Source organism: Mandrillus leucophaeus, unplaced genomic scaffold, assembly GCF_000951045.1.
Source record: "Mandrillus leucophaeus isolate KB7577 unplaced genomic scaffold, Mleu.le_1.0 Scaffold183, whole genome shotgun sequence".
In the NCBI taxonomy this organism is placed as follows: domain Eukaryota; kingdom Metazoa; phylum Chordata; class Mammalia; order Primates; family Cercopithecidae; genus Mandrillus; species Mandrillus leucophaeus.
The window spans coordinates 4237261-4262632 of NW_012101843.1; the positions used below are offsets into that span (position 1 = coordinate 4237261).

Below are 25372 nucleotides of genomic sequence, written 5' to 3' on the forward strand. Positions count from 1 at the left end.
TTTTGTATTTTTAGTAGAGACAGGGTTTCACCATGTTGGCCAGGCTCGTTTCGAACTCCTGACCTCAGGTGATCCACCCGCCTTAGCCTCCCAAAGTACTAGGATTACAGACATGAGCCACTGTGCCTGGCCCCTTTTCTATGTTTAGATACACAGATGCTTGCTATTGTGTTATATTTGCCTCCAGTAAAATACCATACGGGTTTGTAGCCTAGGAGCAATAGCCTATACCATACAGCCTGTGTGCATAGTAGGCTGCACCATCTGTGTTTGTATAAATACACTGTGTGGTGCTTGCACAGGTTAAAATTGCCTTGTCATGCATTTCCCAGAACGTATTCCTTAAGCAATGCATGACTGTATTTAATTGTGGACCTTGAGAAAAGTTACTTAATCTTTAAGCCTCACTTCCCTCATTTATAAAATGTGGGTGATAATAGGATAGATGCTGTAGGGTTATTGTGAGAATTAGAGAAAATAATAAGTGAAATGCACTTAGAATAGCTTTTGGTTCCAGTAAGAGCACAAGCATTTATTGAATCTAGATTTGAATTTAAGTCTGCCTAGCTCCCAAGCCATGTTCTTTCCATCACACCCCACGATGCACAGTAGTGTGAAGTACGTTATGTAGATAGTGACCCCACTTTACTACCGAAGTAGTGGAGAGGTTGAATGAGGTTAAGTGACTACCTAGGATCCTAAAGCCCATGTTCAAGGCAGACCATAAACTGAACGAGGGCTGCTTACTCTTAGTGTAGAGTACTGTTTCTTATAGTGTCATGTCATGAAGACAGTTTAATATCTTGAATTATCTAATTACCTCTTGTCTCATCAACTAGACTGTTAGCCGCTTGGGACTGTTACATTCATGTGCCATCTGATTATACATGCTTAAATAGTTAGAGACTTGAGACCTAAAGGAATAACGATTACTTTAGCATAGTGCCTCAGGTACGTGTGTTATCTAGTATGAACATTAGAAATCAAATATACTTTCCCAAAATAAATTAACACGTATTATTAATTTGAGCATCTGGACCACAAAACAAATAGTAATTGTGAAGTTTACAAATATATGCTTACCACATGACCCAGCTGTTCTACTTTTAGTTACCCAAGGGAAATAATAACGAATGTCTACACTAAGACTATGAAGGAGCTCGAATGTGGTTGAAGAGGTCAAAGGACTGAATAGATATGGAACAGAAAAATCAGTGTGAATGGGCTAAGGAAGTAGTTTGGACTTGGATAGGAATTAATCTTTGTAATAGTCTAATGTGGAGAGAAACTCAATTGGGAAAATTTTTCTCTTCTCTAAAATGAAGTCTAAACACATCTTTAGAAGATTCTCAGCATCATTCGTTGTTAGAGAAATGCAAGTTTAAAACTGCAGTGAGAGGCCCCTACACTGCCACTTGAATGTCTGTAATCAAAACGACAGACGATGCTGCACTGGCTGTTGGTGAAGATGGGGAGCAAACCGTGACTCTCACGTCTTGCTGACAGGAATGTAAAGTGGTACATACATTTTGGAAAACTGTTTTACCATTTCCTAAAAAGTTAAATATACTTTTGGGTATAAACATACTTACTATGTGACCCAACAACTTTACTTTTAGGTATCTATTCAAGATAAATAAAAATAAATGTGTATACAAAGATTTATTCTTGAATGTTCCAAGCAGCAATATTTATAATAGCTTCATGCTAGAAACAGCCTAACTGCCTATCAGCTGGTAAATGGATAAACAAAATACTGTGCACAATAAAAAAGGAATAAAGTATTGATAACATGCTGGGTGTGCATGAATGAGTCTCAAAAACATGCTAAGTGAAAGACACCAGGTAGAAAAGCTACATATTTTATAATCTAATTTATATGAAATGTCCAGAAAAAAGACAGTAGATCAGTGGTTGCCTGGACCCAGAGGAAATATACTAAGAAAAAAAATATATAAATAATGCTAAGTGTATCACAGAACAAAGCAATTAGAAATTAGCAATTGTGGCAGTTAGCAATACTGGGCTCTATACCAAATGCTGCCTGGTGTTTAAGGAGATCTTTCCTCTGGCTGGTTGTAACTCACGCCTCCAAGCCCCATGTGAGCTCTGGGAATTGTCCAGCTTACACATGCTTCTTCAGTACTAGTTGTTTCCTGGTGATTTTTGTAGCTGCTTGGTGTCTCACCTCCTGAATGTGCAGTTTTCTCAGCCAAAGACTGAAGGGCTCCCGAGCAGATTCCTGGAGTTCTCCCTCTGCATTGCTTCCTTCTCCCTGGCCAGCAGACTATAACTGCGTCAGCTTCTCAGGTCTCTAATCCGCGTCTACTCAGTTCCGGCCACCAAGTTCTGGCTTGGGTTCCCCCTTCCTGGCCCATGATCTGGAAAGTGTCTATAGGCAGAAAACCTCAGCACTTGAAGGGCTCACTTCCCTTGTTCTCCTCTCAGGGATCCTCGTTTTACTCTGCCTGTTGTCCATTGTTTGAACACATTCACTTCAGGTCTTTTGCCCAGTTTCCTTGCTGTTTATGGCAGGAGAGCTAGACCCAGTTGTTCTATCATGGCTGGGGCTTCACACCTATAGTAAATGCCTTGTCTGATGCCCATGGCAAACAATACATGGAAGCCAATGCCCTCTCCAGGGTTCTTACCAGTAAATGATGTTTTTGTGCAGATGAGAGGAAGGTGACCCCTCTGGCCAGACTTAATTAGAAGAAGGCACCACTTCTGAGCTGTCTCAGTTTTATGGACATGGTGCCTTTTTCTTTGTGCCCCTTCTTGGCTGTGGCCCTTTTCTGCCTGGCCACTGTGGCAGGGGCTGCTCTTTAGCCCCCACTCCCCTCTGGGTCAGGTGCTTCCATGAAGGACACAAACCGTACAACTGCAGGCCCTGGCCAGGTGGTCTCACTTTACCAGGTACCTCTTTTCCTGCAGCAGCGTTTAGCATGTCAGTTGCTGAAGGGAAAACAAATTAATCCTGTTATCCTGTAACCCGTTTGTGCTCTTTGTGCTCTACTTGTGGCTCATATTGATGAAAACTCTCTGAAACATTCTTTGGTATTTCTCATTCACAAGAGGGGTTAAGTAAATTTGGCTAAAAGTTAAAGGAAAAGGACCAGGAAAAAGGTCATTCATGTTATTTTATTCTGAATCACCATGGAAATAGAAAGTCTCAGGATCCCATCTTAATATCTTATGACCAAATATTTTCTTGTTGGTTCTCATATTGAAAAAAGTGTCATCTGCCATACACTTCTTGTTTCTATCGAACTAAATGAAAGATAGAGCCCTATAAACTCTTGGGAAGAAGATGCTTTCTCAGGCTTATTATTTGGGGGCAATAAGGCTGGAAGGAGGTGGCGTAGGGTGTGCTTGGGTGTGATCTCATCTGAGAAAGGATCTGAACACGTTCCTGCTGGTGTGTCTAGACAATCAGTTCTTCCATCTTCAAGTCATTTCTAGAAACGGTGAAGCCTGTAGCCCTCTCTCTGGTGAGTAGATTTGTAGGACTGTCTGTGTGCTCTGGAATGGTATCTGGAATTCAAGTGTGCTGGGCAGTTTACACAGAGGTATACTGAATGTCAATCCTGTGAACTTTTACAACTCATTTTAGATATTTTTAGACTCCATCCCCTTCCATCCATTACCCTCTCTCTTTAATTATATTTCCCATTTCTTCCTTGATCCATGGTAGTCTGCCTACTCTTCCCACCACTTCCCTGCTCATGTGGTGGATCAAGGATCCTTTTTTCTTTTCTTTTTCTTTTTTTTTTGAGACAGGGTCTGGCTCTGTTGCCTAAGCTGGAGTGCAGTGGTGCAGTCATGGCTCACTGCAGCCTTGACCAGCTGGGCTCAAGTGATCCTCCTGCCTCAGTCTCCTGACTAGCTGAGAATACAGAGGTGTGCGTCGCTACACCCAGCTATTTTTTTTTGTTTTTGTTTTGTTTTTTTGTAGACGTGGGGTCTCACTCTGTTGCCGAGACTAGTCTTGAACTCCTGGGCTCAAGTGATCCTCCCATCTTGGCCTCCCAGAGTGTTGGGATTACAGGCATGAGCCACCACATCTAGCCAATGATCCTGTTAAGTGATCACCCTCTATCTTTTTGTGCTCTAGATACTAGTTCAGAGTGTACTTGATGCTCACCTTTTAGTTGTATGTCCAAAGCTTGTGCCACTTCGCATTGGTTAGCTGTGAAGCAACAGAAGCACCTTAAAGGACTGTCACACAGATATGCTTAGTCACACCCTGCCTGGAGAGGGGAGTCAGGAATCATCACACAGAATCACAGGAGATGAACTCAAGGAGTAATTAAAGCAGCTCTTAAAATTGGTCTTTGGGAGCTAGAGACCCAGGCCTGCTGTGCTAACCTCCCATTTCACTGGCCTTTGTGACATTGGACTCAGACCACTGTAGTATGGTGGCAGGAGCTTGTTCCTTGGATTTCTGAGGCTTAGGTAGTTTGGATGGCTATGTGAAATGCAGAGAATAAATGAGATATGGTTGAGTCCACATCAGAACGGAGAGACAGATACAGGGAGCCTTCTTGTCCTCCATGAGCCTGTTCTTTCTGTAGCCCAGGTACTACTGCCCATGGCATCTTCTCTATCCAAACTCTCACCTCCCAGTGGTGCCTGTCGCCTGGTTTTCCTCCTCTTCTGGCAGTTCCTTTTTTCAGTGTCTTTTGAAGTTACCTTATTGTAGAAATGTGAACTTGCAAGTTAATGTTACTATTCTGTTGGTGTCTTACATTTACATTTGGTCCTCAGTGGCTCTACTTCTTATCTAAGGTGTTAGATAACCAGCCTATGGAAATAAACTAAGACCACACAAATGAGAACAAACAGACTGTTAACCAGAGTGCACTCCAGCAAGGGAGTCAGCCACCATCACTTGCGTTTGGCAGATGCACAGAGGCAGGTGGGGGTGTGGGAAACTTGATGGTGGAGAAAAGGAAAGCTTCGAGGGTTTTCTGAGAGGAGGCTGTGGCCTGGGGGAGCTGGAAGCAGGCTCATAGAAGTGGATGTCTTAGGTGCTTGTTGTGGGGAGCATACTTGACTTTCTCTGATTCTGGGTTGCAAGCAGGGGCGAAAAATAAGGAAGCTAAGAGTCACTGACCAAGGTCCCACCCTCATGGGCCAATGACCAAGGCTGTGAATTAGAGCTCTGGTCGTGTGCAATCTGCCTGCTGTCTATTTGAATATTCAGTCTCTCCCAAGCCAGCGCTGACCTAGGACATGGAACCTCATAGCTCTTCATGAATTGTCTCTACTGCACTGTTTCTTAACCTTTTTTGGGTTATAGACTCTAGACTATTTCAAGAATCTGAAAGCTATATAACTCCTCTGCCTAGAAAAAACCAAAAAGCAGTAGCAAGGATTCACAGACCCATTGAGGCCCACCACGGATCTCATTTTATTTATACAGATGTAACAATTTTATCTTTTTTGTGACTATGATGCAGCATTATTCCATGTGAAGTGTATAGACTGTTACCACTTTCTTACACCTTAGAAGTAATTGCCAATCAATATATATGCGAATATGTTTAAATGGCACTACTTTAATCCTATACCAAGTAAGTAATATGCTAGGTGAGTCAATATTGTGCGATACTGATGAGTAACCTCATTAAGCACCAAAAAGGATTTTTTTTGGTTATTTCAACTAATTTTTATTTAAAGCTTTCTAAGTTCTTATTTCTCTGCCATCAGAATAAATTAATGGAATATCATAGCTTAGCATCCTTTTCATGATGGACCGCAAATATGTGATTTTCTAATGTTGAGATACCTGACTTACGGGATTGTCAGCTCCTTGAGGGCAAGGACTTGTGCCTGTTCTGCAGTCTCTCAGGAAATGTCGAAATTAATACGTCAGGGCTCTCCTCACATGGTCCCTGCCCCAGACTGCCTGTCATGCTTTCCTCCTTCATGTTTCTCTCTTCATTTTTTGAGCAGTAACTGTTGGCTTCTATAATAGTAAGCCATCATTTCAAACTCCTCCAAAACTCTAAGATTGTTAGAAGCAGATGAGCCAACCCCTTCTGGTCTGTAACCTTAAATTAAGCATATACCTGGCCTCTTCTATAGAGAAAAGCATGGCTTCTGTTTTTCACCATCTCTGAAAGCATTTTTTTTGCTTTTGATTCAAGTATATTCTGGATAGTTGATAGGTGGAATTCCTGTCTTTGGATTAAAAAAGGTGTATTAATGAATCTGTTGAAACTTTTTTTTTTTTTTGGATGAGTATCAGTACACTGGGAGAACTATAGCAGGCATGGGGACAACATAAATCGGGACCGAACAGTTTAGACAAGCTCATCATTTCATGTCAGAGTCCAACAAGCATTATCGAGTGCCCACCAGATGATGTCAGGCACCAGGAAAGAAACACCTCCTGTGTCCTCAGGGAGCTCGCAGTCACAGAGAGGGCAATATAGCTTTGATACTTCCTTAGAAAAGAAGACCCGAGGGACTTAGGAGTCCCTAGTAGGGGACAGAGAAGGTCACTTTTGTTCTGAAGAAGTAGACCATCATCAGGCCTGAACAGTAGGGGAGGCACCCTGGTAACCGAAAGGACGGAAGTGACTGAGCCTGAAGGACTTGCTGAGCTTTTAGAGTAATTCAGTGGAAGCATAAGCATGGCTGTAGGAGATTGAGGCTGGAGATTTGGGGGGTGGTGGTGCTGTGAAGAGCCTTACTTGCTTAAGGAGTTAGAATTTCATCTGGGAGGGAGTCGGGAGCCATTGAGGGATTTGAGGCCAAATTATGACCACCAGGTCAGTGTGTGGTTTAGATGCGTGCTTGGGTGAGAGCACAGCTGGGAAGGTGCGTGGTAAACCAGGAGGGCATGAAGCAGGGCAGTGTTGTGCCCCACCAGCCATGTGGCCCGCTCCCTTGCTTCCACTTGGTCACCATCAAATGTCAATTCAGCAAAGCTTCTTTTTTTTTTTTTTTTTGAGACAAAGTCTCTCTCTGTTGCCCAGGCTGAGTGCAGTGGCATGATCTCGGCTCACTGCAAGCTCTGCCTCCTGGATTCATGCCATTCTCCTGCCTCAGCCTTCCGAGTAGCTGGGACTACAGGTGCCTGCCACCACGCCCGGCAAATTTTTTTGTATTTTTTTTTTTTTTTTAGTAGAGACGGGGTTTCACTGTGTTAACCAGGATGGTCTCGATCTTCTGACCTTGTGATCTGCTGGCCTTGGCCTCCCAAAATGCTGGAATTACAGGCTTGAGCCACTGTGCCCGGTCCAGCAAGGCTTCTCTTGACCACCATGTTTAAAATTTCCACCCTACCTCCACTTCCGCACACCCAGTCCACCTTCCCTGCTTTATTTTTTCCCTTAGCACCTGTTATATGATGTATTTATTTACATTCATTCATTCATTCATTCTATTTTTAATAATTTAAGCTCCTGCAGGGCAAGATTTTTGTCCCGTTTTTCCAGGCTGTCTCTCCAGGGCTTAGATTAGTGCTTGGCACAGCAGACTCTGTAAATATTTGCTGAATGACTATCAGAAGGAAAAAGGGAGGTTGGGGTTGTGAGACATTTCAAGGTGAAAACCGTATCTTGGGACAGGGATAAAGCCATCTTTGGTTACTTAAGCTGTTTATTCCCTTGTAAGTAGTGAAATAGGTAGTCGGGGAACTTTTGGAAACTGAATTTTCACTCAAGGAAGTTAAGGGAATCTTTGCTAAGCTATCAATTTGAGGAGTAATTATAGTAAATTTCAGTTTCTCTCAACCTATTGGCTGACTTAACCCCAAAACATTGCTTCATGAGACAGAATCACAAAAATGATGGCATCTAACATTTATCAAGCATGCATCAACATACATGTGCCAGGCACTTCACATATGCCTTTTTTTTTTCTTTTCAATTTTTTCATAGAAACGAGGTCTCACTATGTTGGCCAGGCTGGTCTGGAACTCTGAGCTCAAGCGATCCTCCCGCCTCGGCCTCCCAAAGTGTTGGGATTAGAGACATGAGCCAGCATGCCCCCATCCCCAGCCTCTTTATTAAAAAAAAAAAAAAAAAAAAAAAAAAAAAGGGTGGGGTCTTGCTCTGTTATCCCGACTAGAGTTCAGTGGCACAATCATAACTCACTGCAACTGCAAACTCATCAGTTCAGGTGATCCTCCCAGCTCAGCCTCCCAAGTATTGAGGACCACAAGTGTGTGCCACTATTCCACACTGAGTTTGTTGTTGTTGTTGTTGTAGAGATGGAATTTTGCTATATTATTCAGGCTGGTCTTGAACTCCTGGGTTCAAGTGATCCTCTCACCTCGGCCTCCCAAAGTGTTGGGATTACAGGTGTGAGCCACTGCGCCCAACCTGTTTTTAATTTGAAGTCCCAAGCTTTCCAGCTTAGATCTAAACTCTAGACCTACCGCTGGTTATAGTGAAGACAAAGGCTTTAGGTTTAATTTGATTTCATAGCTATTAATTCTAATGACATTACTGCTGCGAGGGACATTTGAATTTGGGATTCCTTGTTTAGCCTAGCTGGGATTAGGTTTTGGAATTTTAAAGCAGACTGTAGTATTTAATGGAGTGCATAGAATCTGTAATGTAGTCCTAACATAATTGTGATGGCTCTGTTAGGTTCTTAGGACTTGGATTTGGAAGTGTTCTCTTTATTTTCCTATGAATTTGTGAGTTGGTGTTTTTCTTCAAGTTTGAAGAAAAGAAAACTTTTTTCTGTTTTCTCTTAATAGGAGGAATTTGAAACTGCAGGGTCCTAGTAGGAGGTGGTAGTGGTTCAGATCTACCTGTTGCTGCTGTGTGGGAGCTTAAGCCTAGCATTTCCAAGTCTTTTGAATTTTCAAGAGAATTTGAAAATTTAGATTTTCTAATGTAAAATCTTCTAATTTTCTACTTTTGATCAATAAAGTGAGGTCCGAACAAAATGCTTGTGGACCTTTTTTTAAAAAAATTTTTTTGGTGGCAGGATCTTGCTCTGTCACCCAGGCTAGAGTGCAGTGATGTGATCATAACTCACTACAGCCTCTATCTCCTGGGCTGAAGTGATCCTCCTTCCTTCGCCTCCCAACATATTGAGATTACAGGTGTGAGCCACTTTGCCCAGGCAGGCCTGTAGACCTTGAGTGTGTGGCCTCTGGTTTGGAGATAGAGGTGTAGAAAAGGTGAAGGGCTGGGGGAAATTAGTTAATTTCATATTCAGTGAACACTTTCCCCAGTTCAATCTAATCAATTAGAAATTCAGTCGTATTAATCTGATCAAGAAACACAATGGAAAATAGGGATTAGAAATAAAAATTATAAGCTTTCTTTGCTTGTAGTCTAAGAATATCTTAATAATCTGTCCTTTTTTTTTTTTTTTTGGCCTGTCTCCCAAGGCCAGATGTCTGGCCCCAGGGCCTCAGCTCAATAATGTATTCTAATCTCTGTATATAGAATACCTTGAAGTTATTTGAATTTGCCATGATTAAAATGAGTATGTATTACCCTGTGAATGTGGGACATGAAATACACTTCACAAAAAACCCTCTGCAAATGAGTCAGTGTTCTTTGGCCAGATTTAAACTTTTTTTTTTTTTCCTTTCTTTTAAATTTTTGTAGAGATGGGGATCTTGCAATGTTGGTCCTGAACTACTGGACGCAAGCAATCCTCCCACCTCAGCCTCCTGAGTAGCTGGACTACAGGCCCACACCACTGTACCTGGCTAGATTTAGGCTTTCTTATAGTGAAAGTGTACAATGAAATGAAACTTACTCTGCCGGTGTGTTTGACAGATGAGAAAAGACAAGTGATTTGCAAGTTATTGAGTTAATACCGAGTGTATTCTTTCAATTATGCTATCCCAGCATATGACAGTTTGAAATTATGGAATTTATACATCAGAGTCTTCATATTTCTAAAGTCCTGTGATTGTGAAATATACTAGTTGTGGTTCAGTGGCCATATTGCTTGGATATCCCTCTGTTCTCAACCAGTTGTTGTTTGTGTGGGTGGAAGATTCTAATAGAACCGGGTTGTCAAACTTTTTTCTTCTTTGAAAGTTTTCTCCAAGGACTGTAAATTACCGGTAGCTACCAACTGTCCTGAGATTGGACACAGGAAATATCTAACTACTCTTTTCAAACAACCTTCCTTTTCTAGGTCCCCTCCCCTTCTACCTTCTGGGGTAATTGCCACCACTCAGTTTCAGTCTTTTCTTGTATTTTGTGGATCCATTTTCTGTCTTAATGTTATATGTTTCAGTTGTAAATATCTCCACGTTTCATTGAACATGGAAACATTGTTTTCTTTATTGTTTTGGGCATGATTTTAGAGACAGAGGATGGTGGTGGAAGTGATTTTATTCTCCCCATAGTACTTTTTCAAGAGTAACATAGGATGTTTAGGAAAGATAGTGTCTAGGGAACTCATGATTAAACTGAGAAATTTAATCATCATGAGTTTAATAAATGAATAAATGAAGTTTAATAACTGAATAGGAGTTAGCCTCTAGAGTCCAAGACAGAAATAGTCATGTATGAAAGCCCTGAGACTGAAAAATGGGTACCTGGGTCAGTCCCACGGGGGTGAAAGGAATACCAGTATAAGATGTAGTTGGAGATAGAGGCAGGGGCCAGATCACCTGAACAGCTTAAGAAATATTTGCGGAATAAGCAAAAAGCCTTACATTCCCGTAAAGGAAGAACACTTTGTCTTTTAGAAGCTTACGGTCTAGCCGAGATGACATGTAAAAGTTGATTCTATCATGAGACAAACCGAGTGGTCTACATAAGCAGTAGAAACAGTTTCGGCTTTATATAGGAATTGGGGAAGGAAATCAGTTTTGTATAGGTTCATATGGACGGATGTTTGAGGGAGATGAAATGTGATAAGAGCCTTTCTCTTGTGGGTGGGCCTTGAGCAAGCAGAGTTGCTAGGGGGAATGGTGTTATCTAAGTGTAGGTATATGGAGTACAGGGAAATGACATAGCTGTGTTGGGGGAGATGACGCCTGAGCCTCCAGTGGTCCACAGGTGGCACTGATAGGGATGTTGAAGGCTCACTGCTCCTTTTCTTATTGTCAGTGAAAAGAGTTGTACAGTGAATCCAAGGCAGCTTCACATTCCTTGTGCCAGTTCCCAGCAGATGCTTTCTGCTCTCCCATTAGACATTCCACTACTAGGGGAACTGGCTGTCTCTTGAAACAGTGTTAATTATTCTTATACTAAAGAAATAACCCACTTCCTATAATCCCAGCAGTTTGGGAGGCTGAGGTAGGCAGATCATCTGAGGTCAGGAGTTCGAGACAGCCTGGCCAACATGGCGAAACCCTGCCTCTACTAAAAGTACAAAAATTAGCTGGGCATGACGGTGGGTGCCTGTAGTCCCAGCTACTCGGGAGGCTGAGGTGGAAGAATCGCTTGAACCCAGGAGGCAGAGGTTACAGTGAACCAAGATCTTGCCACTGCCCTCCAGCCTGGGCGACAGAGCAAGACTGCGTCTCAAAACAACAATAAAATAAAGAGATATCCCACTTCTGGCAGCTTTTCCCAGTAGATTTTACTGAATGCAGCCCTGGAAGTGACCTAAAACAAGTCAGCTCCCCTGCCAGGTATGAGTCCCCTCAGCTTCCAGGGTGGGCAGCCTGTCTTCCTCTCATCTTACCTACTCCAGGCATTTCCACTTCTTTCACTGGTAGAGTTTTCAAATCCCCCCGCTTCCTGAATGCTATTATTCTCCAGTCATACTCTATTTTATCAATGTTGCTATTAGAATTTATCCTTCAAAAGTGGATGGAAAATTCTAGATATTGAGAACACAACGAACGGGCCTGTTTGTGATATTTGTACTTCTTACAGAGAGTTGGCTGGAGTAAGCAAACGTTGAGAAGCTTCCGTTGTGAGTGTAGTCACTTTCTAAATTTCAAGTCAGCTCGGCTTCATTCCGTGTGTGGAAAGTACATTGGGGGAGGAGTGACAAAGAAAAAAGTCATGCTCATCACACAGATTGTTGTTTGGTTGCTGGTAGTGCCAGCTAAGTTCAAAAAAGCAACAGTATCATGACGTAGTATGGCTGTATTAGAATAAGCTCTTTGTGATGTATACATCTGTTATACAGCGGGTTGGGGTGGGGTCTTGTTGAAATGGAGATTCCATATATTTCAGTTGTGAAGATTTCAGCAACTCAAACCTTTAGAATTAAAAGAGGTGATGGGATTTGGATTCAGTATTTGATTTTGGTAGTTGATAACAGTAATTGATCTATAACTTTCCATTCTACTGACATTGTTTTGTGTTTTACACATATGTGATACTGTGTGGTTTACTTTTGGACACAATATCAAGTTTTTTGTGTGTCATGGACAGAAGTATTACAACATTTTCAGAGGTGATCAGTTTATAAAATTCTTCGTATTCTGGCATTCTAGAAATTACAGATATAATTTGATTTCTTTGTATGATGTGATTTGTTATTTCAATGAGAAGTGAGCACGAGCCCCCAAGCCAGATCAGTAAAAAGGAAGAAGTTAGTTTATTCATAAACTGTCTTTATCCCAGATATGCAGCCATATCGTTTGTTGTTTCCCAAGCTGTCTGCTCCCAAAAAAGCACATTCATCTATGATGATCTACCTGGGCTGGGGAGGTCTCCAGTAACTAAACAGTCACTATTTGGGAGATAATAGTTGTTGCAGGCAAGAATTACAAGTGGGTGCTAACATTCGCAGGTTGAAGTATGATGAGAAACAGAGTGTTTCCATAGTCTCAAAGTTTATCCCCCACATGATTCTTACTTGTTACAAAGGGAAAAATAGTAGTTTTACTGTGGGAAACCTCATAGATCCAGCCTTGACCAAGTGATCAGAATTAACATGATCAGTAATGGCAATGCACCACATATGCCTCATGGTATAATGCACCAAGGAGGGTGAATGTTACTTCTGTGGTAGGCTTGCGAAAATGCACAATCTGGATTTAGTCAGGAGGAAGTATTAAGTAAACCCAGATTGAGGGACAGTCTACAAAATAAATGGCCAGTCCTCTTCAAGTGTCAAGGTCATGAGAGACAAACTGCCCCAGGTTGGAGGAGACATGACAAGTATATGTAACACAAGGTCTTGGACCAAAAAAAGGACATTAGTGGAGGTAGCTGGCAAAAATTTGGAGGAGGTTGTCTATAGGTTATTTAATAAACTGTGTTGATGGTTAATTTCTTGGTTTTGGTCATTGTGGCTGTGGTGTTATAAGAAACATTTGGTGGTTAACATTTGAGGAAGCTTGGAGAAGGGTGTACAGGATTTTTTTTGTACTATTTTTGGAGCTTTTTGTAAGCCTGAAAGTATTTCAAAATGAAGTTAAGCAACAACAACAACAAAAATAATTCAACTCAGCTGAGAAATTACAGCTTCAATGCTTGTACTTTGAGACATTTCTCTAGATTGGTCAGCAGCTGCTTTTGCTTCCTGAATCTCCACAGTGATCTGGATAGTTGAGATTTCTAATTAAGGGATCTTGGGATGAGTGAGACATGGCTGTATTGAATTGCAGCTACACTTTGACAAGGTTTTGTTTAATTAATTTACTTATTTATTTTTGTACAGGGTTGTAATTACATCTTTGGGTGTCCCATGCCTGTGCAGGTTATTTGAGCTTTGCTGTCGTAGCTACCAGAATCCCTAGCGGCAAACTTAGCTCTGTAATTAATTTACTGGTTTGTTTCTGTTTTTATTATGATGTGAATTCAGGTTAGTCCCATGGATTCTTCTGCTATGTGTCATATGGTATTGAATTTCGTAGTTGTTTGTCTCTTAGGAAGAGTTGATATTTTTGGTATGAAAACATTTTATTTAAACTTGAAATATCACACAATATATATTTTTCCCCTCAGAAAAGACACTTTGGAGTTTCTATAAATAAAATGAATAGTAAATGTACTCTAGCATAAGCACCAAATGCTAACCTTTTATTAGGTAATCATTAGAATGGGAGAAATTAATACATTGGGAAATGTTAGCAGGAGCAGTGGTTAATGTGTGATTCATAGATTGTTGAGAGTGTTTTGATCAGTGTGGGCAAGAACGTGGACTTTGGGAGTCAGAAGACCTAGTTTTGAATCCCAGATCCATCCTGCTTATTACAGGTTGAGTATCCCTTATCCAAAATGCTTGGGAAGTGTTTTGGATTTTGATTTTTTTTTTTTTTTGGAATATTTGCATTATACTTAGGTAATGAGCATTTCCTTTGAACATGACCTTTTGAGCATCATGTTGGTGCTCAAAATGTTTCAGATTTTTGGACCATTTCATGTTTTGGATTTTCAGATCAGGGATGTTCAGCCTGTAGTATGTGCTAGACGGGTTGACTTTTCTGAGCCTTATTTCTTGCATCTGTAAAACTGGACTCCTAATAGTATCTTGCAGAGTTATCGTGAGAATGGAGTCATGTAGCATGTAGTGCACCTGGCCTAAAGTGGGGCCTTTCATCCGTGTTGAATTCTCTTCTTACCTCCCTCTAGGTTTATAGCAAAGCCACCTGCAATTGATGAGAAACTGCTTTGCTTATAATGACAATGAAAAGATGATAGCATGTCAGTAACCTCTCTAGCATTTCAGAAGTCTTTTTTTTTTTTTTTTAATTTTCAAAAACTTTTTCTGTACTAAAAAATTTTTTTTTTATTTTGATAGCTTTTGGGTACAAGTGGTTTTTGGTAACATGGATGAGTTATACAACAGGGACTTCGGAGATTTTAGTGTACCCCTCACCTAAGTAGTGTACATTGTATCCAATATGTAATCTTTTTATCCTTCACCCCTCCCACTCCCCCTCTTCTGAGTCTCCAAAGTTCATTATATCACTCTGTATGCCTCTGCATGCTCATAGCTTAACTCTCACTTATTGGTAAGAACATGCAATATTTGATTTTTCATTCCTGGGTTACTTCATTTAGAATAGTGGCCTCCAGCTCCATCCAAGGTGCTGCAAAATACAAGAATTCATTCCTTTATACAACTGAGTAGTAGTATATGGCATATATATACCACATTTTCTTTACCCACTCATTGGTCAGTGGGCACTTAGGTTGGTTCCAGGTCTTTGCAATCTGGAATTGTGTTAGAATAAATGTACGTATGCATGTGTCTTTTTCACATAGTGAGTTACTTTCCTTTGGGTGCATACCCATAGTGGGATTGCTGGATCAAATGGTTGATCTACTTTTAGCTCCTTAAGAAATCTCTGCCTGGGTGCCGTGGCTCACACCTGTAATCCCAGCACTTTGGGAGGCTGAGGCAGGCGGATCACTTGAGGTCAGGAGTTCAAGACCAGCCTGGCCAACATGGTGAAACCCCATCTCTACTAAAAATACAAAAAATTAGCTGACGTGGTGGTATGGCCCTGTAATCCCAGCTACTTGGGAGGTTGAGGCTGGAGAATCACTTGAACAAGGTTGCAGTGAGCCAAGAATGCGCCACTGTACTCCAGCCTGGGCCACAAGAGTGAAAACTCTGTCTTTAAAAAAAAAAAACAAAAAACCCACAAAAAAACCCTGCATACTATTTTCCATAGAGGTTGTACTAATTTAAATATCTGCCAGTAGTGTATAAGCATTTCAGAAGTCTTTTTGTCAGGAAGTTCTTCCACATCTGTTATTCCAGAGAAATTATTTTCTTTTATGTATTAGCCATGTTGGATATTACTCCAAAATCTCTTAAACAGGTATCACTCATTTGCTAGACTTTCTGTGGTATTTTAATGTTCTTGTCTGAAATCATTTGATACAAATAAGTATTAAATTTCTTTTAGAAGAAAATCTTAGAAGACAAAGCAACAAAGAGATGGTCGAAGACAATTGGAAACAAACATTTTCATGTACAGTTTCCTTTCAGATTTCAGGCCCTGAAAGTTGAGTTTTGATCCTCTGAGAAGGGCCAATTATTATTGTTCCTATTTTATTCCAGTTTCAAAAGTACTTTCCTTTATTCTTAAAATTGTCTGATTTCAGTATTGCCCTGTTATTATGTAAGTGAACATCATTGTTTTTAGGAAGTTTAGAAAAGCTTGTCTGACCTGCCGTAGTTTGTTGTGTTGTTGTTCTGTTTTGTTTTAGGCTTTTAGCAGCCTGAAGTCGTGGTCTTTAGTTTCTATCTCTAGTGATAAGCGGAAAAGAGGGATGAGGAAGGGGCTTTACTGGCCCAATCGGAAACAGAAACCAGGAACCCATGACTGTTTTCTCTGTTTCGGACACCCGGATAGTTAAAAGAGGCATGTCTGCAACTTGCCCTCAAATGGTTCAGAAAAAAAAAAATGTATATTATATATATATATGTGTGTGTGTGTGTGTGTGTGTATGTGTGTGTATGTGTATTTATTCATATAAATCCTGGGGGGAAAGGGAAGGAGAAGGAGAAAAGCAGTCATGGCAGTGTTAACAATTGCAGGGGAAGGTCTATGGGCGTTCTTTGTACTTTTTACCACTTTTCTGTAAGTTTGAAACTATCTCAGGATTACATTGGTTGTATACATTGAGTTATTTTCCTGTCCCCTGATGAGATGTCAGTAAGTGGCAGTTTCAGTGGGAGGAAGGTGGGAGGTTAGAAGTGCTTATGTGTGCAGAGAGGAATAAGTAGTGAGTAATTCAGTAAGTACAGGTTGAGCATCCCACATAGAAAATCCAAAATGCTCCAGAATTTGGAACTTTTTGAGTACCCATGTGACACTCAAACAGAATGCTCATTGGAGCATTTTGGAGTTTGGATTTTCCGATTTGGGATGAGCAACTGTTAAGCATAATACAAGTCTTCCCAAATTCAGAAAAAATATGAAACCCAAAACACTTCAGGCATTTTGGATGAGGGATACTCAGCTGGGTTAACTCACTGGCAAGAAATTAGTGGTTTCTTTAATTTCGCCTTTTTTCCTTGGCCAGAATAGAATTCATTGTTTTGTAGAAGAGCCTGAACAGATAAGAGAGTATCTGTTGCTTTTTCAAAGCAGAGAAAGCTACTTGGACCTGAAACCAGATGATAAAAAAGTAAAAGATTAAAAAAAATATATTTATAAGGCATACACAAAGATAAAAGCTAAATCTATAAGGCAGAAATATTAGGACTGTTGCAATTATCTGTGCTCAGTCCTCCTTCTACCAGAGAGACACAAGTTGTCTATGATTAGCAGCCTATCTTACTAGCTTATAGACATTCATTTATCCTTTAAATTACTATGTGGCTTCAAAGGTAGTATTTTATATTCTTACTGTGAATTTACATAATGTTTATTATTTTACCCTTCAAAAAAAGTCTTCTAAACTAACTTTTGTTTGTTTGTTTTAACTTTTCTTTCATGTCAATGACGACATCTGTTTTGGGAGCTCAGGGGCCAGACGAAGGTAAGAGATTTGGTTTGTTACGTGATGCTTGTAAAGATCTTATGTGCATATTGTTGAACTCTTAGAATTTTTCTTCTCAAAAAGGAAAATATTTTCTGTCATCTTATACAAGTAATGCAAGCTGTCAGCCTACTCACAAATCTGAAGCCATTTATTGGCATGGGAAGGGCCGGAGGTTTATGGAAAAGCTGTATTTGCACTTTGACCACTTCTGGCTGGTCTCCTAGCAGCTACTACACAGATTCCTTTTGTGCCATAGATTGGCTCAAGACTGGTAGTTCCAAACTGTGGTCAAAGCCGACTCATCCTCCCCGCTCCCGAGACAGCTAGGGATGCATTCCCGGCCAACAGAAACCTGCGTGGCCTCAAGCTGCCTCCATAGATTGGCTCAAGACTGGTAGTTCCAAACTGTGGTCAAAACCGACTCATCCTCCCTGCTCCCGAGACAGCTGGGGTTGCATTCCCCGCCAACAGAAGCCTGTGCAGCCGCAGCCGCCTCAAGGGAACATGCTTTCGCCTCTGTCTTTTAGGGAATGTGGAGCCCTGCTTGAAGTGAGCACAAAGACTGTTTCTTATCTGACCATGAAGTTACTTGGAACTTCCAGGAAACTTAGATTTCTATCTCCATTCTTGGGGTTTTGTTTTTCCTTTAGAGCCCGTGACTGAATTGTAATTCAGTTCTCTATTATTATTGCTAAAATGTGTATTATAGACATGGCTGTTTGGGACTCTGACTTTTTAAGATCTTTTATTTATTAAATTTTTTCCCCCTAACCACAGGGACTGAATGACAAACAAAGTCACCCTGTCAGTATAAAACATTATTAAGAAAAAGTTGAATAGGGCGCTGGTTTCTTTATATATGTAAACTTTCTCTCATCTTTTCTACTGAAAATGTGTTGGATTATTTTTGTTTTCTTATTTTTATGTATTTTTTTGAGATGGAGTCTCGCTCTGTCACTCAGGCTGGAGTGCAGTGGCGTGATCTCGGCCCACTGCAACCTTTGCCTCCCGGGTTCAAGTGATTTTCCTGCCTCAGCCTTCTGAGTAGCTGGGATTACAGGTGCCCACCACCACACATGGCTGGTTTTTATATTTTTGGTAAAGATGGGGTTTCACCATGTTGGCCAGCCTGGTCTTCAAATCCTGACCTCAAATGATCCACCTGCCTCGGCCTCCCAAAGTGCTGGGATTACAGGCGTGAGTGATCATGCCCAGCTGTTTTTTTATTTTTATTGGTGCAGAGGCTGGAGGTTGCAGTGAAGATATGAAGGAACCATTGCCTGGTGATTTAAAAATTGTTCATATTTTATTTAATTCAGTTGCATGTTTAGAGAAAATGTGTTGACTTAAAACACATGGGAGGTTAAACACCTCAGAGGTCACCTCTGGGGAGAGGTGTACTTGTTGAACAGGGAGACCTTGATTTTTCCTTTATGCTTCTATGTTATTCGAATTTGTTACAGTGTTTACTTGGAAAGAAAAGGCTTGTCCACTTTATGAAATCATTGCCTGGAAGATACCTATAATAATTTATGAAGTTGCTAAGCCTTGAAGAGGATGATTGAGTGCTGGAGTAAATAAAAAGTGTTTATTAGTCCCCAACTTTGTGCCAGGCTTTGGCACTTTCATATTGGGGAATAGAGCTAGGCTAACCTAGTGGTGCAGAGGAGGGACATTGGATCCAGACTGTGGGCTGGAATCCCAGCACCCCAACCTGCTAGCTGCAAGGCGCTTACCTTCTTTGTTCCTCAGGTGCCTTTGAACAATGTTGAGCACACGGGCTTAGCTCCGGTATGGTTGCTTCGGTGATAGCCTCTCAACTCAAATTGGGAATAAGAAATGTCACTGTTAAATCCCTAAAAGAAAGACAAGTAAAAAAAAACCCAATAATAATGGAGAGGAGAGTGCCATTTAGAACCTATCTCTGGTAAATATACAGTTGGCCTTCTGTATCTGCAGGTTTCACGTCTGTGGTTCAACCAACTGTGGGTTGAAAATAGTTTTTAAAAAACTACGAAAAATAATACAACAATAAAAGTCAAAATTTAGGGCCAGGCACTGTGGCTTATGTCTGTAATCCTAGCACTTTGGGAGGCCGAGGTGGGCGGATCACAAGGCCAGGAGATAAAGACCATCCCTGCTAAGATGTACCTGCAAACTAACATGCACACCATCGTCAGTGAAACACTGTCTCTACTAAAAATACAAAAAAAAAAAAAAAAGCCGGGCATGGTGGCGGGCGCCTGTAGTCCCATCTACTCGAGAGGCTGAGGCAGTAGAATGGTGTGAACCCAGGAGGTGGAGCTTGCAGTGAGCCGAGATGGCACCACTGCACTCAGCCTGGGTGACAGAGCGAGACTCCATCTCAAAAAAAAAAAAAGTAAAAATTTCAAAAGCAGTACAGCATAACAACTATTTACATACATCTACATTGTCTTAGGTGTTTTCAGTAATCGAGAGATGATTTGAAGTAGATGGGAGGATATTTGTGTGTTATATGCAAATGCTACAGTATTTTATACAAGGACTTACACATCCATGCATTTTGGTATTCATAGGAGGTCCTGGAAGCAGTCCCCCTCAGGATACTAAGGGACAACTGTATACACATGTGGAGATGGGGCTTTTGAAGTGAGAACTAAGCTTACAAGAATCAGGATGGTTTCTACTTAGCCTTATTAAGAACAGAATTAATTAAATAAAATTATGGAGATGAGCGTGGAAAGCTAGGGCAGGAGAAACTTCGTTTGAGCTCCATGTTTTATTTAATCCTACTCTGCTATAATGATTCTCACTATGGTTGACACCTGGAGTTTGCAAGGTAGTTCCTCCCAGTTTGATGCCCAGTCCTTTGGGGCCATCTTCCATCTTCCTCCTTTTGCCCCTCTCTGTTTGAAAATGGCTTAGTGAGCCACCGCTGCTGATAGATAATACATTTTAGCTTTGGAAAAACATGGAGGGTGAGCAGTGTGTAACACAGCACTGCAGCTGGATGACATCTTCTGGGCCCAAGGGCTCTTGGGAGCTGTCACCCACTGGGGGTCTACTTTCACTTCCTGGCCTCGCTTCCTCCTCACTACCCCGTTCCAGGGAACAGGTGTCTCCCCTGCCTGCTGTTTCACACAGAGACGCAAGTGTGCTGATCCTCACCTGTCCAGAGGTGCTGAGTCAATTGTCCTCTTGGTTGCTGCCAGGGTTTTCTCCCTGCCCCTTTAGTTGCCCTCCTGGTACCTCCCAGAACTGCTCACTGGCTTTGCAGCCTGTGTTCTCCCTGCAGGCCCCCACCCTTACCCCCATCAGTTTCATCGGAACTATTTTTTCAGGAGTTTCTCAATTCTGATCCAGGCACAAGCAAGCACTCTTGGTTTCAAAAACTTGTTCTTTTTCCCCCTTCTCTCCCTTTTTGGCATTTTCCCCACTTCCCTTACCCCCGTCATTTTGAGTTAATTTTAGCTGGGTGATGGATATCAGTATGCATTCTTAATTTACCATCTTAACTTAATTTTCTTTCTTAAAGAAATTAACCTTTAAACTTCTGGTCCAAGTAATCTTGAGAGTTTACACAGAAACCTTCTCCTGCCAACACCAAAATTATAGCAGGGATAGATAAAATATTTTAAAATGTGAAAATCATGTCATCATACTCAAAAACAACATATTTAGACCGGGCATGGTGGCTCACAGCTGTAATCTCAGTACTTGGGAGGCTGAGGCTGGAGGATTGCTTGAAGCCAGGAGTCTGAGACCAGCCTGGGCAATATAGTGAGACCCATCTCTACCCAAAATTAGAAAAATACAACAACAACATATATAACTTCAAGGACCAGCAGTAAGCAAGGGCTGAAGTGACATATTTTGAGGGCTTTGGAATCAGACCAGGTGCTTGGAGGTGATTGGAAGTTCAACTCTTGCCGACTCATGGGGGCACTGGTGTATGGTTGGGGACTGGAGCCAAGCTCACCATGTGAAAACTGATTTGGGTGAGCCTTCTCTGTGAGTGCGGGCTTACAATCAGTTTTTGGCCACCAACACTGAGCTAATGTCTGTGTTAATAGGAAGGGATAGAGACATTGGGCCTTGAGAAGACCAAAATCTGGGCTTCGGTAATGGAAATGACAACATAAACTAGTCTTGGAAAGGTGGCCATCAGGAGAGGAAAAAATAAGCAATCATGTAAACCATAAAATAAACACTCCCTGCTAAGATGCACCTGCAAACTAACATGCACACCATCATCAGGAAGCATAGCAACAGACTCGTAAAGTGGGAGAGTGTGACAAAATGGGAACCGAGATACATTTTAAAACAATTGCACTTAAAGTCTTTAAGGAGGTAAAATCACAAAACACGAATAAGTAGATTTGAAACTGTCAGAAATTGAAAAAGTGAAAGATGCAGCCAGTGAAAAACTTGCCTTTGCTTCGTTGGTTTAAAGAAAAAGAAATAATTAGTGAAAAGAAGCTTTTCAAACAATGCAAAAGAACTATGTGATATTCTAGAAAGTGGTGATAAGGCGAAAGATCAAAACAGATTATCTGTAAGATCCCAGCAAGTAGCATTTTAATACAGATTGTGCCTGCTTTTTATGCATATAGTTTTTTTGTACAAATATAGAATCATACTCTGGACTTTTATAACTTTTTCGTTAACATAAATTTTTTTTTAAATCAGTAAGTCTTCTATACCCTCAAATCTATACTTGTGCATGGGCGTGTCATAATTTATTTAAACATTCTGCTATTTTAAGCTATTTTGGACATGCTGTAGTGAGCATCTTTAAATGTTATTTAAAAATATCTTTGACTACAAAAATAAAAATATTGAAAACATATAAAAACATAAAACAAAGATCACTAATTTCGTTGCAAAAAAATAAACTTTGTAGGTGTAACTGTGTGTGTGACTATAGGTGCATGTGTGTGTGCAATAGCCATTTTATTACACATTTTGTTTTGTAACCTCTTTCGTTACTTTGTGAATAGTTTTCTGTGTAAAATATAGAGTCATATCACCTATAGGGTGTTTAGTTCTCATTGTAAGCCTCTACACACATAATTAATTCCCATTGTATGACAATAAGTTGTTGTATTTCACTATTATGAACAGTTCTATCAGTTATGGTTTGTAAGTAATGTTAAGGTTTTCTTAATACACACTTATGTTCACTTTCAACAGGTGTTTGCTTATGATCATTGTTTCTGGTCTATGGATGAATCTGTCAAAGAAAAGTATGCAGGTAATAGAATCCAGCATCCTGTCAGCTACTGATCGTATAGAAGAGGTGTTCAGTATTTTTTCCTTTACACGATTGCTTGGCAAACCCCCCAAACTATGTGTTTCATCTGCTGTCACATCGCAATAACAATCATCAACACAGAAGATGACTTTGTGTGACCAAACATGGGGGTGGTTTTCCCTGCACCCCAAGCAGCAGACATTGGCTGAGCATCCTCGAATTCAGTTCCGATGCTGTCTACCTGGGAACGGAGTCAGATCCACAGACTGAGGGCTCAGTCCCACAAGACCGCTCCTTCCTTCCCACCAGCGCAGGTCCAGGCCTCTAGAACTTCTGACCTACTGGCTTCCAGTTAGGGTTCCCACAACCTCCTCTTCTGGTTTGATTAATTTGCTAGAGCAGCTTGCAGAACTCAGGGAAACACTCATGTTTAGGGGTTTATTACAAGGGATTTTCTTTAAAGGACACAGGTAAACAGCCAGATGAAGAGATACAGAGGGTGAGGTCTGGAAGGGTCCCAAGTGCCGGAGCTTCTGTCCCCGTGGAGGTGGTGTGGCACCTTCTCGGTGTGTTGGATGAGTTCTTCCTGTTGGGCCCTGTGTGTTCAGCAATCCAGAAGCTCTCAGAACTCTGTCCTTTTAGGTTTTTATGGAGACTTCCTTACATAGGCATGATGGTCAACTGATTAGAAATGTGATTAGACATAAAGCGCATGATCTGAACACAGCGTGTCCTGTCTGTTCAGACTTTTCTTGGCCATTGTGTGTAGCATTCCTTCCTCTAGGATATGAGGCAGGACCTGTGGAATGAGAAGCTCTAGACCCACAATCAGAGGAGAATCTTGCCTCGGGCAGGTAGAAGGAGGGTAGGAGATCAGATCGTTTCCTGAGGCCTAAAGTGCTCCAGCAATGTAAAAGACTGCAACAAGGGTTAATGAGCCAGGAACTGTGGATGGTAACCTATATCTGTATATTTACCATAGGATATATATGAGTACCATAGCATTATTTTGCGTAACTTTAGAAAGTACAGACAACACCCTCCCGTGTTTGCTATTAGAGTTTTTAATGTTGATTGGAAAATGGGAGACTCACGATGTGCCATTCTTGGTATATGTTGATGAAATTACATGACTAGTGCACACAGTGGCTATTCCACACTCACAATCCCCAGCTCTTACATGAGGCTGGGAGCGCAAGGTTGCTCCTTAGATTGCCCTGGAGGCCTGAGATTGGGCGGGAGAGACAGGAAGGCATACTGAAAGAAGGGGAGCACCGGCCAAGGAGAAAAGGAACCCTAGGCCCACCTCACCTGTCAGAGCTTCAGTTTTCTCTCTTTGATGGAGAGGAAGATACCATATTCTCTCTAAATTTTCTTTTGGCTCTGGAAGTCTGTTAATCTCTTCTAAATGATGACTGTCTCTAGCCCCATCTCACCACAAGTTTAGGACTACAGAGACAGCCTTTGATTGCCTTTATTCCTAACTGCTTTTGTCACCTGTTTTTAAACAATCTCTTTTAAATATTAAGCATCATATTGTTTTGGCTTCTGTTATGAGAAAGATGAATATTATGGCTGTTTGGAAGTTAAGATTCATTTGGTCTAGGTGGCCCAATATCAGAAGTATAAATTAACTGGTATTAAAAAAAAAAAAAAAAGAGACATAATGGAATACCCTTGCCATAACATAAAGGCATCCAGTTCTTCCATATGGTATTGAGACTAAGTGAGGTAGGGTGACTTGTCAGATTCACATTCGATTACTGACTATTGACATATCTCATTTGACCTGTGGGGGAAAATGACATATCTCATTTATCTCCATGGACATAAACTTGACTCTGTGGTTTATGTCCATGATGAAAACTGGGGGAAATTTCCAGGCTCTGACTCCCTGTCCTAACTGGTTTGTATTATAGATCCTGTAATTAGAAATTGTCACTGCGGGAAAGGAGAGGGGGTTGATATATATGATTGTTCTAAACTCTGGTGCCCACTGAATAAAAGCATTGGCTGAGTGGTAAATAGTTAAATCCAGGTACACCTGGGTTCCAAGTATAAATTTCAGATATAATCATTGATTATAAAGTGAGCAGCTCATTGGCTCTGCATTGCAGGGGATTCTTAGTAGTGTTTATTTGTTCAAGTATGTAGTACAGGGAGCTGATTTTCCCTCATGTGCTAACTAGAAATAACCTGGAAGGCATAAGCCTTTGGGAACATTCATCAAATTTAAAAATCTTGTTTGGAGATAAATAAGCACATTATACGCTTTTGAGATTTTTGTTTTTGTTTTATGAATTGTTCATATGTAGTTTTGGCTTAAAATGTCTTTTCTCTTATTCTCTGTCTCTCAGGTCAAGATATTGTTTTCAAGTGCCTTGGGGAGAATATCCTGCAGAATGCTTTTGATGGCTACAATGCGTGTATCTTTGCCTATGGACAGACTGGTAATGTTAAATAACATGGAATCACATAACCATCAATGAAGGAGAAAGTAGAACCGTGTGTATTTTACTGAATAACATTGCTGATTTATTCCTTGTTATTTTTGCTTTCAGAAAGTATTGTAGATGTTGAAAGTAGTCAATAACATTATTTTAGAATGAATGTGATAAAATTAGGATTGGGATCTTTTATCTTTACTGATTTTTCTCACAAGGCACTAGCAGGGTTGTTTTTAAAAAAAATACAGAGCTATGACCGTTGAACATATTACTAGCCATGCCTATAGATCATGCTTTTTTAAGGCTTTCAGAATCTTAACAGAGAAAATACCAAAAAGAAT

General features: G+C 40.8%; 1 protein-coding gene across 1 annotated transcript in view; it reads left to right on the plus strand.

Moving 5' to 3' along the window:
* KIF13B (kinesin family member 13B) overlaps positions 1 to 25372 on the plus strand; it is a 190200-nt gene that overhangs the window by 44286 nt on the left and 120542 nt on the right. Inside the window, exons 3-5 of the mRNA XM_011977745.1 lie at positions 17333 to 17345; positions 22524 to 22584; positions 24942 to 25034. Of these exons, the coding sequence (XP_011833135.1) occupies positions 17333 to 17345; positions 22524 to 22584; positions 24942 to 25034 (167 nt within the window). The remainder of the gene's footprint in view (positions 1 to 17332; positions 17346 to 22523; positions 22585 to 24941; positions 25035 to 25372) is intronic.